This window comes from Choloepus didactylus, chromosome 14 (genome assembly GCF_015220235.1).
Source record: "Choloepus didactylus isolate mChoDid1 chromosome 14, mChoDid1.pri, whole genome shotgun sequence".
In the NCBI taxonomy this organism is placed as follows: Eukaryota; Metazoa; Chordata; class Mammalia; order Pilosa; family Megalonychidae; genus Choloepus; species Choloepus didactylus.
The window spans coordinates 63923744-63944253 of record NC_051320.1 but is presented as its reverse complement, the minus strand read 5'-3'; the positions used below and the strand labels follow the sequence as shown (position 1 = coordinate 63944253).

The 20510-nt window shown below is 37.5% G+C and overlaps 1 protein-coding gene across 1 annotated transcript in view; it reads left to right on the top strand.

Moving 5' to 3' along the window:
* Positions 1 to 20510, top strand: part of RSPO2 (R-spondin 2) — a 156934-nt gene that overhangs the window by 99306 nt on the left and 37118 nt on the right. The window contains 6 exon segments of the mRNA XM_037803013.1: positions 5901 to 5956; positions 5958 to 5988; positions 5991 to 6044; positions 8035 to 8043; positions 8046 to 8080; positions 8082 to 8223. Of these exon segments, the coding sequence (XP_037658941.1) occupies positions 5901 to 5956; positions 5958 to 5988; positions 5991 to 6044; positions 8035 to 8043; positions 8046 to 8080; positions 8082 to 8223 (327 nt within the window).

Genomic DNA, 20510 nt, shown 5'->3' with positions numbered 1-20510 from the left:
ATTCATTCTTCCAATGAGATTTGCAATCCTTAAAAGCAACTATGGTTCTCTTTTTTTTTTAAATCTTGAGAATGTGTACAGTGCCTATGCAGTCCCGTACAAAGCATTCAAATATTAAAGGAATTGAGTTTTTAAATGGTATTCTTGTTAGTTCAACAGGCATATTAAAACTCCACTATGTGCCAGCACTGAGTTAGGAACAGGGAATTCACAGATTGAAAACAGAAAATTTTTATTCTAATACATAAATGGGTCCCTTTTCTTTGCCCCCATAACACCCAGGGTCCCTTTTTTTTTTTGCCTTTTCATCTACTATGTTATGTTGCGAAGCTCTGAAAGGGCCACATGGCCTCTTCGCCTTGTCCTTGATGCCTCCAGGGCAGGGAGTGGGTATTATAGTTTTATATTCTCAGGGTCTGGCAATTTACCTGGCACATTCTGGGTGCTTGGGGAATGTTTGGAATGGACCATTGAACAATATAACTAAAAATACTACAATAGAGCCTGTACTGTGTGCTGCGGAAGGCCCAGCCTAGTTTTCTGTTTGTTGCCTAGCCTAAGCCCTTCTTGCCAAATGACCACCCCATCAGACTGTACTTGGAACACAGTTTCACTTGGACAGTAATTTTACTTGAACCAATATTGGCAGTCCTAATTCGGTGGATTATATTTTTGAGGAGGCGCTATAAGTTTGGAAGCCCATAAGTTGGCTAAACCAGGATCTGGTCTTGCTGAACAATGACTTATAGTCCAGAAAAGACCCACATTTAGTAAGTTTTGAAATACCTATATTCTTACATTGTATAAAGTCCTCTAAGGCTTAACAATCTATTGTATGACCCCATCAGTGTTTTAAACCTCATTTCCTTATAAAATTTACGTCGAGATTTTCCTGAAGTATATATGCGACATTGTTAATACAGCATCTCTTTCTGGGGAGAGTAGGCCTGATGTTCCATTCAGATGAGGAAGAGGATTTCTCTATTTTCCTTTAAACCTCTGTACTGTCTGGACTTTTTATTTGTAATGATTGTGTTTAACTTGTATGTTAAAAAATGAGTTAATAGAATTGATATGCATCCCAATTATTTTAAGAAAAATCTTAAGGAATTCTTGTAAGAGAGTCTACTGGGAGGGAAAGAGTGTAGAAGTATGAGGTCCCCTAAGTAGTGGATTTTCCAGAGCAGAGGAAAGAACTGTTGGAGAAGGTGCTGAAGAGGACAGGGTTGTGGAGGGACCTAGAGCTGGAGAGCAAAGGCTTTCAAGAGCTGAAGGACATCAAGAAGTAGACTGCTAGGAGAGGTGGCTTTGTGCAGGTGGTAGCTTTAAACACCCTTGGATTTGTAGTTGTTTATGATGAGATGAGTTCTGTAAGTTCAGGCTGCTGAATGGATGAGCTGCCTGTGCTGGTTTTATGTTTTGGCTAAAAGCAGCTGAGACCAGGAAAGTCAGTGGAGCGTTCGATGGTAGGATTGGCACCAATAAAGCACCAATAAGCTTTCTTCCACATGCTTATCATATATAGAATATTTTAGTTTTTTTCTTATGATCTGAGTGAAGGAAACACAACATCGAAAACAGAGTACTGGTAAGAGATGGTCAAATGAATGTATTTATTGGAGGCTACAGCAGGTTTAGCATTATTAATTAAGGAATATAATTTCATGCCTCCAAATCTGGAGACATTTGGGAGGGAAAATGTGTCCTTTGTTCATTCTTGACTGTTAAAATCAGAAGGGTTTGGTTCAGAATATTGGTATGGTGGTTTTTTTGGATAAACTTAAGTGGGTCACAAATGTGTATTGAAATAACTTTTTCTGTTATACTTTTAATATATAAATACAATTAAACAGATTTGTATGATTCAGAGATATATAACTTTTAAACGTATTTCAAAATTCCACTATCCCTTCTCCAATTACTTATCTAAGCTGCACATACACAGTTTTATATGCATACACACAACAAATATATCCTGCAGCTTGCCTTTTTTTTTTTACTTAATGATAAGTCTTAGAGCTTATTCTCAGCCATTGCCTGTAATTCACCTTTGTGCTTTTTAAACATTGTAGTATTCTCTGCTTGTTGAATGTATCATTTTTATTCTGCTTAAGTTTGGAGAGCAAATAATTAAGCTTTCTTTTAGTAGGATTTATGCCTGAAGAAAGTCCTAGGGAACTTTCTAGGGAATGATGGGAGTTTCAGAAATTCCACATTCTACGAACTGGTATTGGGATATGGAATAAAATGAACAACAATGAAGATCAGCCCGGGACCTCATAAAATTAATTCCAAATACTTATTGCTAAAGCATTCTGGCCTAAAGCTTACTGTGGTGTAGACCATGTTTTAAAGACAAATCTGACCTTGTAGATAACAGCTGATTTATGAAGTGTATCATCCTCTTTTTTTAAAAATATAAATGCTTTGTTCTTTTTACCTGTAGTTCTATTTTATTCTTTGGAATGTTTATCATTATTTTCTGGAAAATAATTCTGCTTACAGGAAGAGCTGCTTTTTTTTTTTTTGTTTTTTTTTTTGTTTTTTTTGTATTTTTGTTTTTTGTTTTTTTTTTTAACATAGCAAGAAAACCCAGAATTTGTGGACATGATGATCATGTATTTTGACCATGATTAAGAGGTTGCTGACCAGCTGTAGACCACCATTTTATTAAAATATAAGTTATAGCATTCAGGACTACAAATGAACCTTTTATGGGGTGATAAACTGTTCTTCTGTGCCCAGCATTTCACCCCCAAAAGAGCAGTAGTGTAATCTGACTGTGGACCTTAACCCATGCAGAGTTGGTGTTTGTTCTGATTATAAATTTAGTAACATTTTAGAAGTTGAACTAGCTGTTTCATGGTGGTCATTTAATATATGAAAACCGGGTTTAGACTCAAAATTGAGAGTTGAAGAGTTGCCATTTTCTTTTTACATGTCTTTAGAAACCATTATTATATTATCTATTAAGAGAAATTTTTTAGCCATTAAAATTCTACTTTGTGGCTTTATTTTATTAATTTTAAAAATTTAATATTCAGTAAATTCCCATTTGGGCTATATTTTCTGCTTTATCTTTATTGCTTGCAGAAACTATATATTTTAAAGATTTTCAGAATCATTAAGCACCAATATATGCTGCCATTCAGAGGCCTGTTAGGTGAATAAATAGGATGCCATGGAATTATTGTAGAGCCTTACCTGCTGTTAGCTGTCATCAGTTAAATATGGTAAAAGTCATAATACTATACAGTCTGTTGAAAACCCAGTGTTTCAGTTAACCAAACCTCTAACACCCTCCTCTTTTGTCATCTTGAAAACAGCAGTTTGGAGTATTTATTTTCCACCCCCCTAGCCAATGTTCTTGGGGCCCAGATGCTACTGGCCTAACAGGGAATTTGCCCAGAATACAAGCCTATAAATTTGGGCTTTTCTTTTATATTTTCTTGTAACATGGGGTTTAGTGGAAAAATACCTGCTTCTAGTCCACTATTGCTTCTATGTGCAGACTACCTTTTATGAGCCTGTAAATATATCTGTATAATTGCACACACATCTAATGTGTGTATTATTGCAAATCCTTACAATAACCTTGCACAGTTGATGACATCCCTGTTGCATACATGAGGTAACAGAGGCTCCAAGAATAGGCAGTTGTCCAAGGTCACAGTGTTGGTAAGGGCAGAGCTGAGATTCAAAAACAGATCTAACAGACCTCCAAGCACATAAGTGTTAGAAACAGCTCCTGGTGAATTCTATTAGTGCATTAGAGAGAAAAGAGAATGGGGTTAGGAGGCATGCAGTTTTCGGCTTTCAGAACTTAACTCTGCTATTATTAGCTATGTGACTGTTCTAGTTTGCTAATGCTGCAGAATGCAAAACACCAGAGATGGATAGGCTTTTATAAAATGGGGGTTTATTTGGCTATACAGTTACAGTCTTAAGGCCATAAAGGGTCCAAGGTAACACATCAGTAATCAGGTACTTTCACTGGAGGATGGCAAATGGCGTCCGGGAAACCTCTGTTAGCTGGGAAGGCACGTGGCTGGCGTCTGCTCCAAAGTTCTGGTTTCAAAATGGCTTTCTCCCAGGACGTTCCTCTCTAGCAAGCTTGCTCCTCTTCAAAACGTCACTCACAGCTGCACTCGTTTTCTCTCTTGAAGCCAGCTCATTTAGATGGCTCCCCTGATCAAGGCCCACCCTGAATGGGTGGGACACGCCTCCATGGAAATATCCCATCAGTTATCATCTACAGTTGGGTGGGGCGCATCTCCATGCAAACAACCTAATCCAAACTTTCCACTTAATCCCCACTATTATGTCTGCCCACAAGATTGCAATCAAAGAATATGGCTTTTCGGGGGGACATAATACATGCAAAACGGCACAGTGACTTAATCTCTTTTTTTATTGCAATTTTATTGAGATGTAATCGTATAAACAAACACTCATTCAAAGTGTGCAATCAGTTATTCACAGTATATCGTCATATAGCTGTGCTTTCATTACACAAACTTTGAACATTTTCATTACTCTAAAAAGTAAAATGAAAATTAACATAAAAAAGAATATCCAAACATCCCATTCCTCTCTTCCCCCATTGTTATATTACTTTTTTAATACAGTTTAATTGAGATATATGCACACACCCTACAGTCTTCCACAGTGTACAATCTGTTATTCACAGCACTATCATACGGTTGTGCATTCATCTCCAGAAATCAATTTTTAACCTTTTCCTTACTCCAAAATCAAAATAAAAGCAACACGAACACCTAAATCTTCCCACCCCCTCCATTCCACCCTATTTTTCATCTAATTTTGTTCCCCATTTTTCCATTCATCTGTCCATACACTGATAAAGGGAGTTGTGAGCCACAAGGTTTTCACAGTCACAACAGTCACACTGTGTAAGCTACATAGTATACAATCGTCTTCAGGAATCAAGGTCACTGGGTTGCAGTTTGACAGCTTCAGGTATTTCCCTCTAGCCATTGCAGCACACTAAAGACTAAAAGGTGATATCTATGTAACGCATAAGAACCCTCCAGAGTGACCTCTGACTCCATTTGTAATCTCTCAGCACTGGAACCCTACTTTGCTTCATCTGTTTTCCCCCCTTTTGGTCAGAAGAATCCTCTCAAAACCCACAGTGCTGGTCCAGGCTCATCTCCAGGAGTCTTTTCCCTGTGTTCCCAGGGGGATTCACTCCTCTGGGAATGTGGACTTAATCTCTTAATCTCAGTTCCTTATTCGCAAAAACGGCATACTGCTCCTCACCTCATAGGACTGGCTTGAAGATTAAATGGAAATGTATATAAAGTCTTGGTACATTGTAGGCTTTCAACAAAAGGACCCACATTTTACCCTAAATCAAGTTACCCTCTGACTAAAAGCAGATGCCAGCATTGACCAGGATCCTAGATAATGGACCAAGCATTTAAAAATATTTTCAAAATTAAAACTCTTAACTCTTTAGTATCCTGAAACACAAAATACTGATTAAAGTGTTCCAATTGTGTTTTTCATTGTCAGTCATTTGAGGGGCAGAATACATTTTAGTCCCAGCAGCAATATAATTGTGGTAGAGGGTGTTTTCTTTTTCTTTTAACCCTTTGTTTTAATTCCATTTGGAGAGTTGCCAAAATATCTGATTGATCTCTTGCTGCCTAGGGTAAGGGGATGGCCAGTTCTGCCTAGCCCGTTGGTGTGGTGAAGTTTTGGAAGAGGCAGGTATGATTTAGAAAGAGATGGCATTTGGAAACAGATGAAATGCACACATTTCTCTGACCACTAAAATTTCAATGGGTCTAAATGGTGAGTTTGTGGAAATTTATTTGCAAGCAAGTAAATTTGTTTGATTGAAATTTTCTTTTTCTCTTTAAAATTGTTTTTAGGATGCCGAATAGAAAACTGTGATTCTTGCTTTAGCAAAGACTTTTGTACTAAGTGCAAAAGTTGGCTTTTATTTGCATAGAGGCCGTTGCTTGACGAATGTCCAGATGGTTTTGCACCACTAGATGAAACGATGGAATGTGTGGGTGAGTGGTTTTAATGTAACTCTCAAACTTGCAACTTTATTTTAATACCTGTTTCTTGAAAAAAATGCACGTTGGATATATCTCTGCCTAAAAACAAATCAGCTCTCTTATTGTTAATTAGAACTGAAAAAATGTTAAGTACTTTGCTGCCTTTTAGAATTCTTTAGGCATCATGGTGACAGGTAATCTTGTATGTTATATCTTACTACAAAATTTATAAATTGTACATTTGCCAGGTTAAACTACCTAAGTACAAATGTGCTTGATAATGAAGGTTTTATCATCTGTGTAACACATTCATTTCTTATTATCTTAATAAATAAATAGTAACTGTTAGAGAAAAAGTTTTATTTAGAAGTTAAACAAATGTTTTAAGTTGTACCATGTCAGTTAACAATACTATTGCTTTTGTCAGATACATTAATTATGAAGCTTCTTAGCCATTTGTGTAAAAAAAAAAAAAAAAAAAAAATCAGTTGGAAGGAAATCATTTGTGCCAAATAAATTTTGTTGATGATTACATGTTGCAAAGGGCATTAAACCAATTTTACTTCTTTTATTAAAATACCTAGATTGCATAATTTAATATATGTACATAATATATACCATTCATGAATAACTTGGAATACACAGTTTATAAATTTTGTATTTTTGGATGTTTGCAAAATGTTTTGCTGTTCTTATACCACCGATTAAAAGGTCAAGATTTGTCAGTAGCTACATTTTGATGAATGCCCGAGTCTAATGACAAATATAATGTCATCTTCACTCCTTCCCACCACTACCACCCCTAAATTTTATCTGACATCTTATACTTCTGATATGATGTACAACAGAGCTATATATTATAAATGAGACTTTCCACTTCCTTAAAATTGAGACTTAAAAGAAAATTGAGAACTGTTTCTGCAGAAGTATTGCTGAAATAGTCTGTAATTACATATTTGAGAGCTTGCAGAGGAGAACACGTTTTAATGAGGGGGTTTTGAAGAAATGTTTACTTGTGTTACTATTTATGGTTGTAATACATTCATAAAAGTGACACCCAATTAAAAATGTCACTAGAAGTATATATTCAGAATGTTGAATTGCTTTTGAGAGGCAAGACCCACACTGTTAAAAATTTTCAGTGGGAAACTCGTATGAAACTCTAAATGTATTAAATAGGTTAAATTACAAATAGAGTCCTATGCATTCACCTGAATAAAAATCTTACTTGGCTACTCCTAGATTTTCAAAAGCTACGATGCCACTTGAAATCTGGAATGCTGAAATATTGTATGTGGACTATGGGTCTAAGTCCTCCTCTGCTAATTTAAAGGGAGCTTTTTAATGGTGAATTTGAGATTTAACTTTCTTGTGTTTTTATCTTTCCACTGCTACCAACTCCCTAGGGAGGGATAGAGTAAGCCTACTTTTCAACAACATGGATTTAGCAAAGAAGATGCTAAACACTTTTACGTTTCTAGGAAAAACATACATTTTCAAATGTCTGATGTTTACTTTTCAAACTGTAGTAGTTGTAGCACCAATATAGGGAATAAAAAATACTGAATACTGTGGTTTCCAGATGCCTGTTGAAAGAATACAGAGAAGTAGAAAATGCAAAACAAACTCCACCTTTTTCATCAGTCACCTTCAAAATAAAACACATTGTGGATTTGGAGAGGGGATTGGATAGGGGTTATTATTCAGAATTAACCTGTAAAATTTTGTCTTCTGTCATGGTATGCATATTTTAGCTGCTGAATCTTTTAAAAGATGATAAATTTCAGTGTCATTAAACAGACCATTGTTTGTTGTGATACAAGTAACCCTTCAAAACAATCTAGTTCCCAAAATGCAAGTATAAATCTTTGTGGGATGTGCAACTTAAATTTGGTATCTGAAGGAGGGAAGGGAACGGAGAAACATTGCTATATAAAATAATTTGATGACAGCGGGGCAAATGGATACCAAATTGTTATCTGTATTTTTTTTTCTTCATTAGAAGGATGTGAATTGGTTATTGGAGCGAATGGGGAGCTTGTAGCAGGAGATAATCGCACATGTGGATTTAAGTGGGGTCTGGAAACCAGAAACACGGCAAATTGTTAAAAGCCAGCAAAAGACACGATTCCATGCCCAACTATTGCGGAATCCAGGAGATGTAAGATGGCCATGAGGCATTGTCCAGGAGGTAGGTTGGGATAATCAATATGGTGGGCTGGGTGATCTCCCTCCTCCCAAACACCTTTTCTCCCAAAAAAAGGATTATTTATCCCCAAGGGAACCTGATAACACACATTTGTGAGGGGGTAAAATTCAACATTGGAACTTATTTAGAGACAAATGCTTAAGATATGAAGGGCATAAAGGGAATGTTTCATTTACTTACATGATATATTAAAGAATCAGAAAAGTACATTACAAATGAGATTTCTGAGAGTGTGTGTATTTGTTAAGTATACCATAAAAGCAGGTTCTTATGAAATCAGGCCTCTTTGCAGAATGTTGCTCTGAGGGAAGCAGGCCAACTTGCAGTTTGAGAAGAGTTTAGATTAGAAGGTATATGGACTCTATAAAATCATCTGCATCATTACTAGTTGAAGATGACAACTTAAAATAAACTTGCCCCAAACATTGGGGGACAATAAACATTGTCTTAATGTTACCACAATTAGCCATTTCCCTTTGTTTTGAGAATAATTTGTGGAAAACGACTACTGGTGTGTGTGTGTGTTTATTCATGTGTTTGTAGTAATTGTGCTGATTGGTAGTAATTATTCTGTAGTAACAGGATTAGGCCCATTTAGGAATTAGGAGTCATGTGCATAACGAAGGTGCCGGGTGAAGCAGAATCACTGCATTGACATACAGCACTCAGCTCTGTCTCTGTCACTGTGGTTCTTGAAGCAATAATTGCTTGCTACCTTTTATTGCATCATTAGCAAATGATACAATGCTGGGGAAACAGTTGGGATTTTGTAGCGCACACATGCACACACACAAAGTTATTTGGAAAACTGCCCTATGAAATAATCAGAATTTTAGTCTGCCTTCATTCTTTCTATTGGTGCATAGCTTTTCAGCTTTATGACTGTAGCCAAAGAAGAGATGTATATCTGCTTAAAATGGGTTGTATATCCATATTATGCTGCCTCATAGAGGATAGCTGTGATCCATGGAGAAAGACAAAACTTTTAAGACTTGAAGACTCCAGTCAGCCTTTGAGAACTATTAGATCCAGATTCAGAAGCTACTCTTAGGAAAGCAGCTTTTCCTCTCGAATTAGTTTTGCTTTTCCTCGCTGAGTTTTTGAAACAAAGTTTTGTGGGGTCTGCTTTTCACTAACAAGGATCGTTTTGTTCACTTAAACTGGGTATTTTTCAGGCAAAATATAAGAAAATATTTTCTTACAAAACTAATAAGCCACTTCTTGCATAGCTGAGAGCATTTAACCTGCAACTTTGTGCCTAAAACCAAACCTGATGTATTCAGGTATTGAAAATAAAGGCTTTCTTTGTTGTATATTGTTTATATAACTACGCCTTCGTTCCTCTTCTAGCAACAGGGTCCCCCAATTGTGGTTTACGTTAATAGCGAAAATAACCTGAAAATGCTCCTGTAACAAAATGCTTATGTGTAACAAGAGCCAGTGCATTCCTTCCCCTGTCACCGAAGCTCTTTATTTTGACCTAGCCTCAGTCTTGCTTGAGTTTTTTGTAGATAACAGCTAGATTGTTAACCCAAAATGTTTATTGCATCCGTAATTTTTTATGCTACCAACAGCAGTATACTATTTTAATGGACTATAACCTGACACTGTCAGCAACTTAAATTATGCCCAAACAAATGCTTATGCATGATCTGCTGATATTCTGTTTTTTTTTTTTAACCAGTGAAACAGTAATGGGCTTTGATTTCATTCATGTTTAGATTTTACCAGGGATTTACCAGGTTTTACTTATTAGGAAAGACTGGCCATCAGTGTTTTTCAGGGATCCTTAAATTTTCAGTATAATAAGTTCAGTTTTTATAAGGCCTTTAAAGTAAGTAGGTTTTAAAAGCTATATTGGAATTTGTTTTATTGTTTTATTAGAAGGGAACTAAAATGTAATTAATTGTTGATGGAAATGGCAAATTACCCTGCAGTAAAATAACTTCTATTTACAAATATAGGAAATGAAAAGCTGAAAATTAATTTTGGAATTTGAGTACCAGTTGATAAAAATTGGCATAACTTCCAGTGGCATATCCCACCTTGCCTCAGGTGAGAGAGGGGAAGGTTCCTTTCTTCAATAGGTCATGGCGATTAAAGAAAGGTTGGAAGACTAGAGAAGAAAACCACTCCGCTCTATCCCATTTTACATCTGATTTTGATTTCAGTGAATCTGCTTTGACATGCAAAAATGTAAGTGTAATCAGGTTGAGAATACAGGCATTTTTCAAATCTTTTGAACATATGTATGGCTTTTTCTCCTTTCAGAGCCAGGCTTAACCTCCTTCACACTAAAGCACCAGCACATTAAAATCAGCTGCTTTCGATTGCTTAGAGGCATAAGTTAGAGGTCAGTGTAATGGAATAGTCACTAAGTGTATAAGACATTACACTATTAAAAAGGAAAAAATAAATGGTGTAAGATATTTAAAAAAAGGCAGCATAATCCTCTATTTCTAGATGTGTTGTTTTCCTTAACTGTCATATGACTTCTTTGCTTTTTAAAAAAAATCTGAGATTATCTAGGAATTGTAGTAGATAGATGCACACTTAAAGTTACTCAGTGTTGAATCTCAATCTCTCCTTTTCTTTTTGATTAGTTATCTTTTCTTTCATTTCTGATGCTTTAACCCATGGGGTCTCTTGGACTCTTCGGGCACACTCATTCTTCAGGGTCCTGGTCTGGTGATCAAGAGATCTGGGGCTCTGCAGCCTGTCAACTCATTGACTTCATGACCCTTGGCAAGTCACTTAACCTCTCTTGGCCTCTATTTCCTCACTGGTAAATTGAGGATATTGGGATAGCTGATTTCTAAGGTTCAGTCCAGCTCAAACGTCTGATAATTCTAGGAGTAATTGCTGGAAGATGTGGGCAGGTTCTGCGGTGGTCACGTGAGGGTGAGGAAGAGACTTGAAAGCTCAAGAGCACTGTGTACAACCAAAGAACTGAGCACTTTTCCAGGCGCTGCACTGAGCATTTGCCAAACCTTGCATATCTGACATCTTTCACCCTCCTATTGCATGAACTCTGCTTCTGTAGTCAATCCTCAAAGACTCTTTTTATGGCTGAATATGTATGTTATGGTTTAGCTACCAAGATAGCAGGAGGGTGGAGAATGAGAAACAGGAAAGAAGTGGGAGAGTAAAAGATCATGGAAGAGAGAAAGATGGACAGTGGGTGAGAGAGGGAAATGTTGAATGGTGAGTGAAGGAAACAAGAAAAAAAAATAGAATGGCCCATTTGAAAATGAAGGCTGTACTCTTACAGATATGTTTCCACATGCTCCAACCTCAACTACACTAATGAATAGAATTAATCCTGTTGGCGCTATTTTATTCTATTAATATATAACCTGCAACTTTAAAGCAATTTTATGTCTGGATCATGCTGTGCATTAGGCAATCTCTTAATAGAAAAAATATACACATGCTATTAGCAGATATTTACTAATGAAAGAACTAATTTGTGGTTGCCAAGGTGTGAAGTTGAAGGGTGCTCATGTACAGGAGACACTTTTGTCATGTGGAGGTAGCTGCAAACCCACTTTTTCACAGGATTGGCCTCCGTGATAACCTCATCCTCAAATATTCCGCCCCATCTATATGGGACTCCTCATTATTTTGCAAAGCTGCATGACAACTAATTTTGTGAATTTATTCATCACCTATTTATTGAGCATGGCTGTGTGCCAGTCATTGTTCTAGGCATGGGATGGCTCAAGGAGTCCTTAGACAGCTTTTTCTACTGGGGGTAATGGCAATAAAGAAGGAAATGTATGAGTATATGGTATAATCTCACGTGGAGATGAGGGCTGTGAAAGAAAATAAAGCAGGATAAGGAGTTAGTAAATGCCTGGGGTGGGGGTGGGGAGTTCTAGTTTAGGTAGGGTGTTCTGAGAAGTTGAAGAAATGACATTTGATCAGAGAACTGAATGAAGGGAGGGAGCAAGGCTCTGGAAGATGTAGGGGAATGGGTTTTCTTTTTTTAGCTATTAACTCAGTTCTTTTTTTGTGAATGAATGTCCTTGATTCTACCATCATATTTTAGGAAGGAGGAAGGAACTGAGACCTAGAGAGGCACTGACTGCTCTAAGGTGATACACAGCAAGTTACTAAGGGCAGAGCTAAGTTACAAGGATAAACGCCTTGCTGCCAAGGAAACCTAAACTTTTGTGTGCCTTTTCCTTGTTTCCTATAATAGAGATGAAAGATGAACCCACAATTGTCCAACATCAAAGTGGCCAACTTTTAATTATTTCTCCCTCCACTCGAAAGTATCATTTTATTTTTGCTCTCAAATCCTTTTCAAAGCATAACACTCTGCCATCACCACCCCTCCCAACACCTTCCAACTGGGAGGTGCTAGTGAAGCACCCCAAATGGTATGCCCCTGGTGTCCACTGGGTCCTTAGGGGGTAGCAACTCTGTAAGCAAGTTTGACATGGACTTGGATCTGTTTTAAGACCACAGAGATCCTCGTGTAGGACAGCAACCCTGAGGATGCCACAGACAGGGTCTGAGAAATCCACTACCACCTTGACAGTTCACAAATGCCACTGGCTTTGCATTCTTTCAGCCACTCCTATTTAGGCCCCCCTTTTCTGTGATTTGTGCATCATCGGTCTTCAGTTTGTTAGATTAAAAAAAAAAAAAAAGTGGGACTTAAAAATTGTTCTTTCCACCCTTAGTCTTCCGAAGCCTGCCCTTTGGGTGAGGCTGCCTCGTGTCGAGCACGCATCCTCTTGGACCCGTGGCCCCTTGCTCCTGCACAGAAGCCCTGGGTGACCCCACCCCACGTCAGATGGCTCTGTGCCCAGCATGGTTTTTCTCTTTCTGACACGTTTCAGCAGTCAGGTTGTTAAAGTAATTTCGGTGATGCTTTGACAACATACCGGGATTGCTTTCTGCCTCTTGCCTGTGTGATTGCCACAGTCTCACCTTACTGCGGTAGTTGGAAATAATGCAGTGCAATTCTTCAAGCCCTAATTCTGTTTTCTCAGCACTGTGTTAAAAAGTTAAATATTAAATCTGCTACTGCATACTATCTCAATTTGACAAGGACTCATTCCTCTTATGAGACATTAACTGAGCATTATCTACCTATTTTTTTCTTTTCCAAAGTGGCTTTTAGCTTGGTAGGAAACAAAAGAAAACATTATTTAGCAATTTAGAACCTTAATCTCTGCAAACATCTATTTTTTAAAAGGCAACAGTGATGAGACCTCTCTATGTTTTCTCTCTATGAAAACTGACAGCAACATGTGGACTAGGTATAACATGATATAACAAAAGATGGTTGTAGATTGTGATGGCTTAAACTGAAAGCAGGAAATAAGCACATTTTCAGTAGGGCAGGGTCAAGAAGATTTGCTTTAGACATATGTTCTTTATTTTTCTACATTTTGTTTACATTTGAGTTGCAATTTATGTGCTCTGCTTTAGATATGCCAACCCCTAGAGTAGTTTGGAAGAGAGGATAAGAGGAAAACTCTTTTTTCTTTTGAAATTTTTGTAGTTGTTAGGAATGTAGGTATTGAAATTATTATATAAACAATACAGCATCTGAGAAAGGTGAATTCTTATGCCCTTCTCTTTGCTCTGCTATGTACTTTATTATATATTTTTGAATATCCGTAGTTTGTGTTAGTCACTTTAAATTAAGCAAATCATACTATTTCCCAGGTACTCTGGGTAAATGGCAGCTGATTGTGATGCTTATTTTATAGTGATTATAACCTGGGAGAGTTTACATAAGCAGCCACATTTTAAATGTTAATGTATCATTATTACATAAATTTGACATTTTACTTTAACAAAGATCTACCCACCTTCAGACATTTCTCTCAGTAGCTAAACTGTCCAAAATCCCTTCTTCAGGGGTCTTAACAAAAAGCCTTTAGGCAGTGTCTGGCAAGTATCTTTCCCCTGTCCCCAGCCTCCCCTTTAGCTTTTAAATTTTTTCTTTTCCTTGTTTCCTAGAAAGTGGGTAGAATAAGACCATTGGCACCTGCTGATGTTGTTAAGCAAGGATTTGTTTCAGATTGACTAATTTTTCACACATCAGAGGGTGGTGGTCTCAGGAAACAGGGGAGCAGACAGGTGGGCTTCAATGGTGTGCATAGGAGCTTACGAAAAATTCAGAGCCCCTGGTCTCCCCGGGGGGGGGGGGTGCAGAACTCAATGCAGTCCTGGATGTAGACATAGGCGTAGCCATGGAAGTCTAAGGGGGTGCAAAATGCCTGCAACCTAGAGGCTGAGGGAAGATATGACAGTCCTTTCTCCCGGTTTCATTTTGAGCCAGTCCTAGTGCCACGCCATCCTTACTTGCCAGAGGGGCTGGGAGCAAGTGAGCAGAAGAGGCCACACCTTTTGCCTGCAGGTCTGTGTCACTCTCCACCACTTCCCATCTGGACTCTCTAGTAGCCCTGTTTAATTACAGTCTAGGGCAGTGTGTACTAGTCTCTTTTATGGGTACTTGTAAAAAAGGATTTCTCAACTGCATGTGCCACCGAAGTTCTATGTGTAACGAGGCAAAGACAGGAAAATTCCAAAGGGAACTTACTTTTTATGAATTTACACAGCAGTAAGCTACTCTGATGTTAATGTAAAATATATGAAATGATTTTTACAACACTCCAAAACAAAAAACAACTTTAATAGGATACACATGTTGTCAGTGGTACATTTTTTTTCCAACTCTTATATCCCCCCCCCCCCCATAAGATAAGAAAATCTTAAGTATAAATCCCCTAATGGTTTCTTGGAACAAATTATTTCCCTCATCAGACACCTCTTTGGAGTCTTTAAGTGGTGGTGATAAAAAGAGAACAGGTGGCTTGCTAATTTAGATTTCCTGTAAATACTTTCCAGCTACTGGATTGACCTAGAGCTCATGGGTGTCCTCCAGGATCAGGAGGCAGAAGGAAAACATTTTAATGGAAATAATGATAGAGTTTTACTAAAATCCCAGCATGGTTCCCATAGTCATCATACAGAAGTGGTTAAGATGATAAAATTACTTTGTGTGGCCGAGAGGTGCAAACAGGTTCAGGTGTCAAGAATTATTACCATCATTTTAAACCAAAAATATAAAAGCAGTCATTTTTGCTTTAAAATTGAACTTCTAATGTATTACATGGACCTAATATTTCTTTGTGTCAATATTATTTGGAAACTAGTAGTAAAATATTTGAACTTGTACAGTTGTGAGACATCTAATTGTTGATGTTCTGTATTTGTATGCTGTCTGTAACTCAAAGGATTTAGTGATAACTTATTGTAAAAAGATCTAGACTAATATTGTAAGATAAAACAAAACAAAAATGTAAACTATCAGAACTAAGAAAAACTAGAAAACTTAAATTAGTATAAGAGTTCAGGACTAATAAAGAAAATAGGCCATATGATTCTAGGTAGTTGAAATAGTTTAGCCCAAATTTGGCTTTGGTCTTCCTACTGGGCCAAGGGAATAAATAGATGTGGTCCTTTCTGTCTTCATTTAAAAGAAATGATTAATTATTAAATATCATTTTAATAAAAGCTTTTGGAGGGAGAGAACCTCTACTGCATGAAATATATATGCTAAGACTTCATTCCAATTTTAGACATTGAGTGTGGGACATGTGGAATTTACATCATAGAATTGAGGAAACAAATGATAAGTCTCACAGGAAAGAAAACGTTCTAGTTCTGCAGAGAGACCAAGCTTCTGCAGCACTTAAACAGATTTCTCAAATGTAGAATCATGTCCAGGGCTATGAGTAGTCAGGTGGACGGTGTCTTCAGTAGTATCCATATCACAATCATATGTTTCCAGAAGGCAGAAGGCAGAAGGCAGCTTGGTGTATGTTCCTCGATGAAAGCTGAGGGTAGTATCCCAATAACTTGCAGCCCTAATTGAGACATGAGTGACGTGGACTCAAGACTTTTTGACTGATCTGTTACATGTATTGACTATAATCATCCAGTAATTTCTTTTCAAGGATATTGAATACTTCATGCTCTACTCATGGAACTTCATGGCATCTAGAAAATGCAGAGGTGAACATTTGCTCTTTATTGTGAAGTTGCCCTTTATTGTTGTCAATAAGTTTGCTGTCTTGCCTAGATAGTAGGATATTCTTAAGATCAGGATTTATAGATTTAGATTCAAAATCATTCTTGGTTATTATCTCATGGGCCCTACACTAATAATTTAGATAACCTTTTGTGAATTTTGTTTCTTCTCCAAGGCTGGCCTTCAGTAGTTTTAATCTGTGTCAAAAATACTTGATAAGAGAGAACCATGTGGATTTTGAGTAAATGCTTACTGAATAGAATTGACTTTTTAAAAATATGTTATAAGGTGCCATCTCATTCCTTCTTTGAAACTACTTCCCCAACCTAATTCAGGTGGTAAGTGTTGGAACTGTTTTTCCAACAGACTCCATGATTTGTCCATCACCATGTCTGTAGATTCATCAAATCTATTATTTAAACATCCATTAATTCCTATGTTCTACAGAAATGGGCACATTGGGAGAGAGGTATGGTACAAGCAAGAGTTTACAGTCTAGTTAGGGAAGAAAAAAATACACCTTATAAAACAGCAAAAGAAGCAAAGTTGAATGTAATGAATACCTGCTAAGTATTTTTATAGGCCCTGATATTATTAAAGAAAGTATCATTTTTAGCGGTTGGGGCCAGGCAGTGCTTCATGAAGAGGGAAACTTAAGTTGTATCAGGAGGGGTGGGTAGAAACTGAGTGAAAAACAGGAGGAGGTCATTCTAGATGGAGAGAACCTTGTGAGAAATATGTGGGAACCAAAGTGGGTCTTTTGTGTCCAAGGGAGGGTGAGCAGATGAGCCTGGCTGGAACTCAGTTATATGAGCTCAACGCAAAAATATATGCTACACATTGATTGTGGAGTGTCTCTGTGGAGAGGGAAAAGAGTTTGCATTTTACCTTGTATGCAGAAAAGAGCCATGGAAGGCTTTTGAGCAAGGAGATGTTTTAGTAGAAAGTTGATTGAAGATGGGAGAGACTGAAGGTTGTGTTGATAAGGTAAATTTAAGAAGATCAATTGTATGTCTCAGTTTTGGAGCAGAGTGCTGAGCAGAGTCTGAGTTTAATGGGAGAATTACCAGAGGATACTCACAGGTTCTGATGTTTATGTTTTTCTGTTATGCTTGATTTTCTAAAGAGTGCAGGATTTTGCTTTGGCTTACAGTCTTTTATCTTTGTCTACTGATTTCCTAGGCCAGGTCATTTCCCAGTTTGTATTTGTGCAGTTCCTTCCTTCCTTCCTTCCTCCCTCCCTCCCTCCCTCCCACATTTGCTTTCATTCTAAATTCTATTTGTGTCTAACTACTACTTCCATTTGCCAAGCTCCTTTGATGTATTACTCCCTGTTTCCTAGCTTGCCCTGATAACCTTCTCATGGCTTTCACTTACCAGCCAGCTAGGAGTACTCTGAAAATTTAAAGAACACAAGTGAAATATTATTCAGGTCAAGGGTGCCCTTGAGGCCCATTTTCAGTTGTATCATGTAAGATGGTTTTATCTAGCATATATGCCACTAGCAGCTGCCAGGAATGTTGTGCTGAGAAAGATTCTGTGTTAAGTGCTAGGTTCAGTAGAAAACAGTGCAGCTATCAATTTGTGGTGCTTGCAGCATGGAGTGGGGCAGTTGTCAGGTATTTGTTACCCCTAATTCTCACCCTTTCAGCCATTTACTCATGACTCTTCCTCCTGCCTTCCTGCCAGCCCCCCTATACACACGTTGGCAGTTTGATGAATAATCTAGCTTCTATTTTACACCTTCAGTGGTGGTAGATGCTTGTATATTAGGAAAAAACAGTATGAAAAAGTAATATAAGGAGTTTTAAATTTGGTATTTGCTAATCCTGGCCACTTACTGTTTGAGTGTTATTAGTCAAGTTACTTAATTTTCCAAAGCTTAGTTTCTTCATGTATGAAATGGGGATAATATGTCATAGAATTGGTGTGAGGTGTAAATGAGCATGCATGCAAAGAAGTGAGTTCTTATTAATATTCTACATTTTGTGGAATAACACATTTTGTGTTAATTCAACCTGTATTTTCCATCCTTCTCATAGCTAGCTTGCTCTTGGTCCTTCTTTCTTCTTTGATTCCTCTTCACCTCTTGGCTTCAGTTCTCATTCAGACGTGCATCTTCCATTTGCACCGCAAGCCCCCTGATCCAGCTGTTGACGGGCGCCTCTCCCTAGATGTCCTACCGCTGTGTTAAAATAAACATAGCTAAAAGATACCTTGCTAACTTGCCAAAACATTTCCTGGGATGGCCATCCTTTCTAAGGCATCACCAGGCATCCAGTCACCAGGCTGTAAGCTCTATCTTGGAATCTCTTTCTCACATTTAGACAGATGAAGACTCAAGTCTTGACTCAACCACCTAAAAGTGTACAAACTTGAGAAGTTTACTTAGTCTCTCTAAGCTAAGTGTCAGCATTTGTATTATGGGGATAATAATTGATGCCTTATTGAAAAGGTTGTTAGCAGGATTAAATTACATCAACCATGCAAAGACATTTGTATAGTGCTTTCCACAGAATGATGGATTAGAAAGTAGAAGGTTTTATTACTTTAAAAAATTTTTTAGTTACCCACCCAGTCTTGTTTCTCAACTGTCCATTGATCTTTGTTTTGATTGTCTTTACCCAGACCATTGCAATAGAGGGAGGAAGGTTAGTTTGCATTTCAGCTAACAGATGTGAGCATATGCAGAGTTGAACTCATTTCACGTCACTTACCATATAATTGCAGGCTAATATTGAAATACTAGGTTCCCCAAATGGCTGGGACAGCAACTGAGTATCCTGATTAGCGTAGGGTCCATTTACTCTTTTGCAGAGCATGCCACAGATGTTGAGAAGGGGGAAGGTTGTAGGGTGAATAGGGTAGGCCACTGGTGGCTGAGGAAGTGAGACCTCAGAATATAAACCTTGAGTCATGGGATGATGGCAATAAGTGAAAAGGAGTATAGACTGAAGGGAGAAGATAGAATGAGCAGAGGTATGAAACGTGGGATGCACATAGGCAAATATTTATGTAAAAAGGGGAATCTATTTGAAATAAAGTGTGTGTCAAGTAACAAAAGGAGAAATTTGGGGGCAAAAATAATAGAAATATGGAGAAGGAAAAAAGTCAGGAGATACTTCAAAATCAGTAGGAGTTGGTTACCAGATAGAGCCTCCTGGATGGGCCAGTACTGGAAGAATTTGAAATTTAACTGAAGAATTATCAGAGAGAAGAGGGAGTTTCTGCCTGCTTGTGGTGATTTCATTTACAAACCTTGAGCCTCAGGTACATTACTGTTCAAAGAATATGAAAAGTTAAAGAATGAATATAGCATGTGGTACATGGTTTATAACAAGTAAACTAGCCACCCAAGTCATAAGAATTTGATGAGCCTAAAGTTGGAATAATATGTGGGTACAGATGTATGATATATTCAGTGATACGTGTTGCCGCTGTCTGTACATAGAGATATTTTTGCGTTGGAAATTGAATTCTTAATCCCTTTGTATGTCAGTTGTTTAATCTTGAGGAGGGGTGGTACTTACAGAAGGGATGCTCTAATCCTAGATTCAGGGGTGTTCATTCGACTTCTGCCTGGACGTGGTATATGGTTTTTCTGAAGACTGGGAGGAGGTGTAGTAGGTTGAGCTCTGGCCCCTCACCCTGGTTGAACTAACCAGAGTAGCTGTACATTTTTTTCTTTTACATTTTAGTATTCTGTATGAGTTTTTTTTTTATTTTTTTTACTTTATTTATCAAAAAATTATAACAAAAAAAGTTTTTAATTTTATCTTTATCAAAAAATTAAAACAACCAAAAAACACAATGTTATGAGTTTGTTTTGTTTTGTTTTGTTTTAACAAAGAGCATGGCTTCCTAGAAAACCAAACTCTAAAACATACTCATTTACATCCCTCCCTCTACATTTTGGAAGTTGAGTTGCAGAGAAGCTGAGTAAATTTTCCAAGGTAATGGTAGGTGGAAAAGGCAAAGCTTTTTGTGCTTGGACATCAAACCCAGAGCTCTTTGTCTCATACAGCCTCTTTAGGTTTCAACTAACAGTAACCCTTGAAAATTTCTCAAAGGTGGCACAACTAGGATTTTACATGTTGTTGTATATATCCTCTATGGTGATTAGCCTTTGATTTTTGCTGTGTCACCTCTGGAAGTAATACAAGTCTCATACCTCTCTTTACTGCACTTTGCAGATATTGTTCTTTTTTTT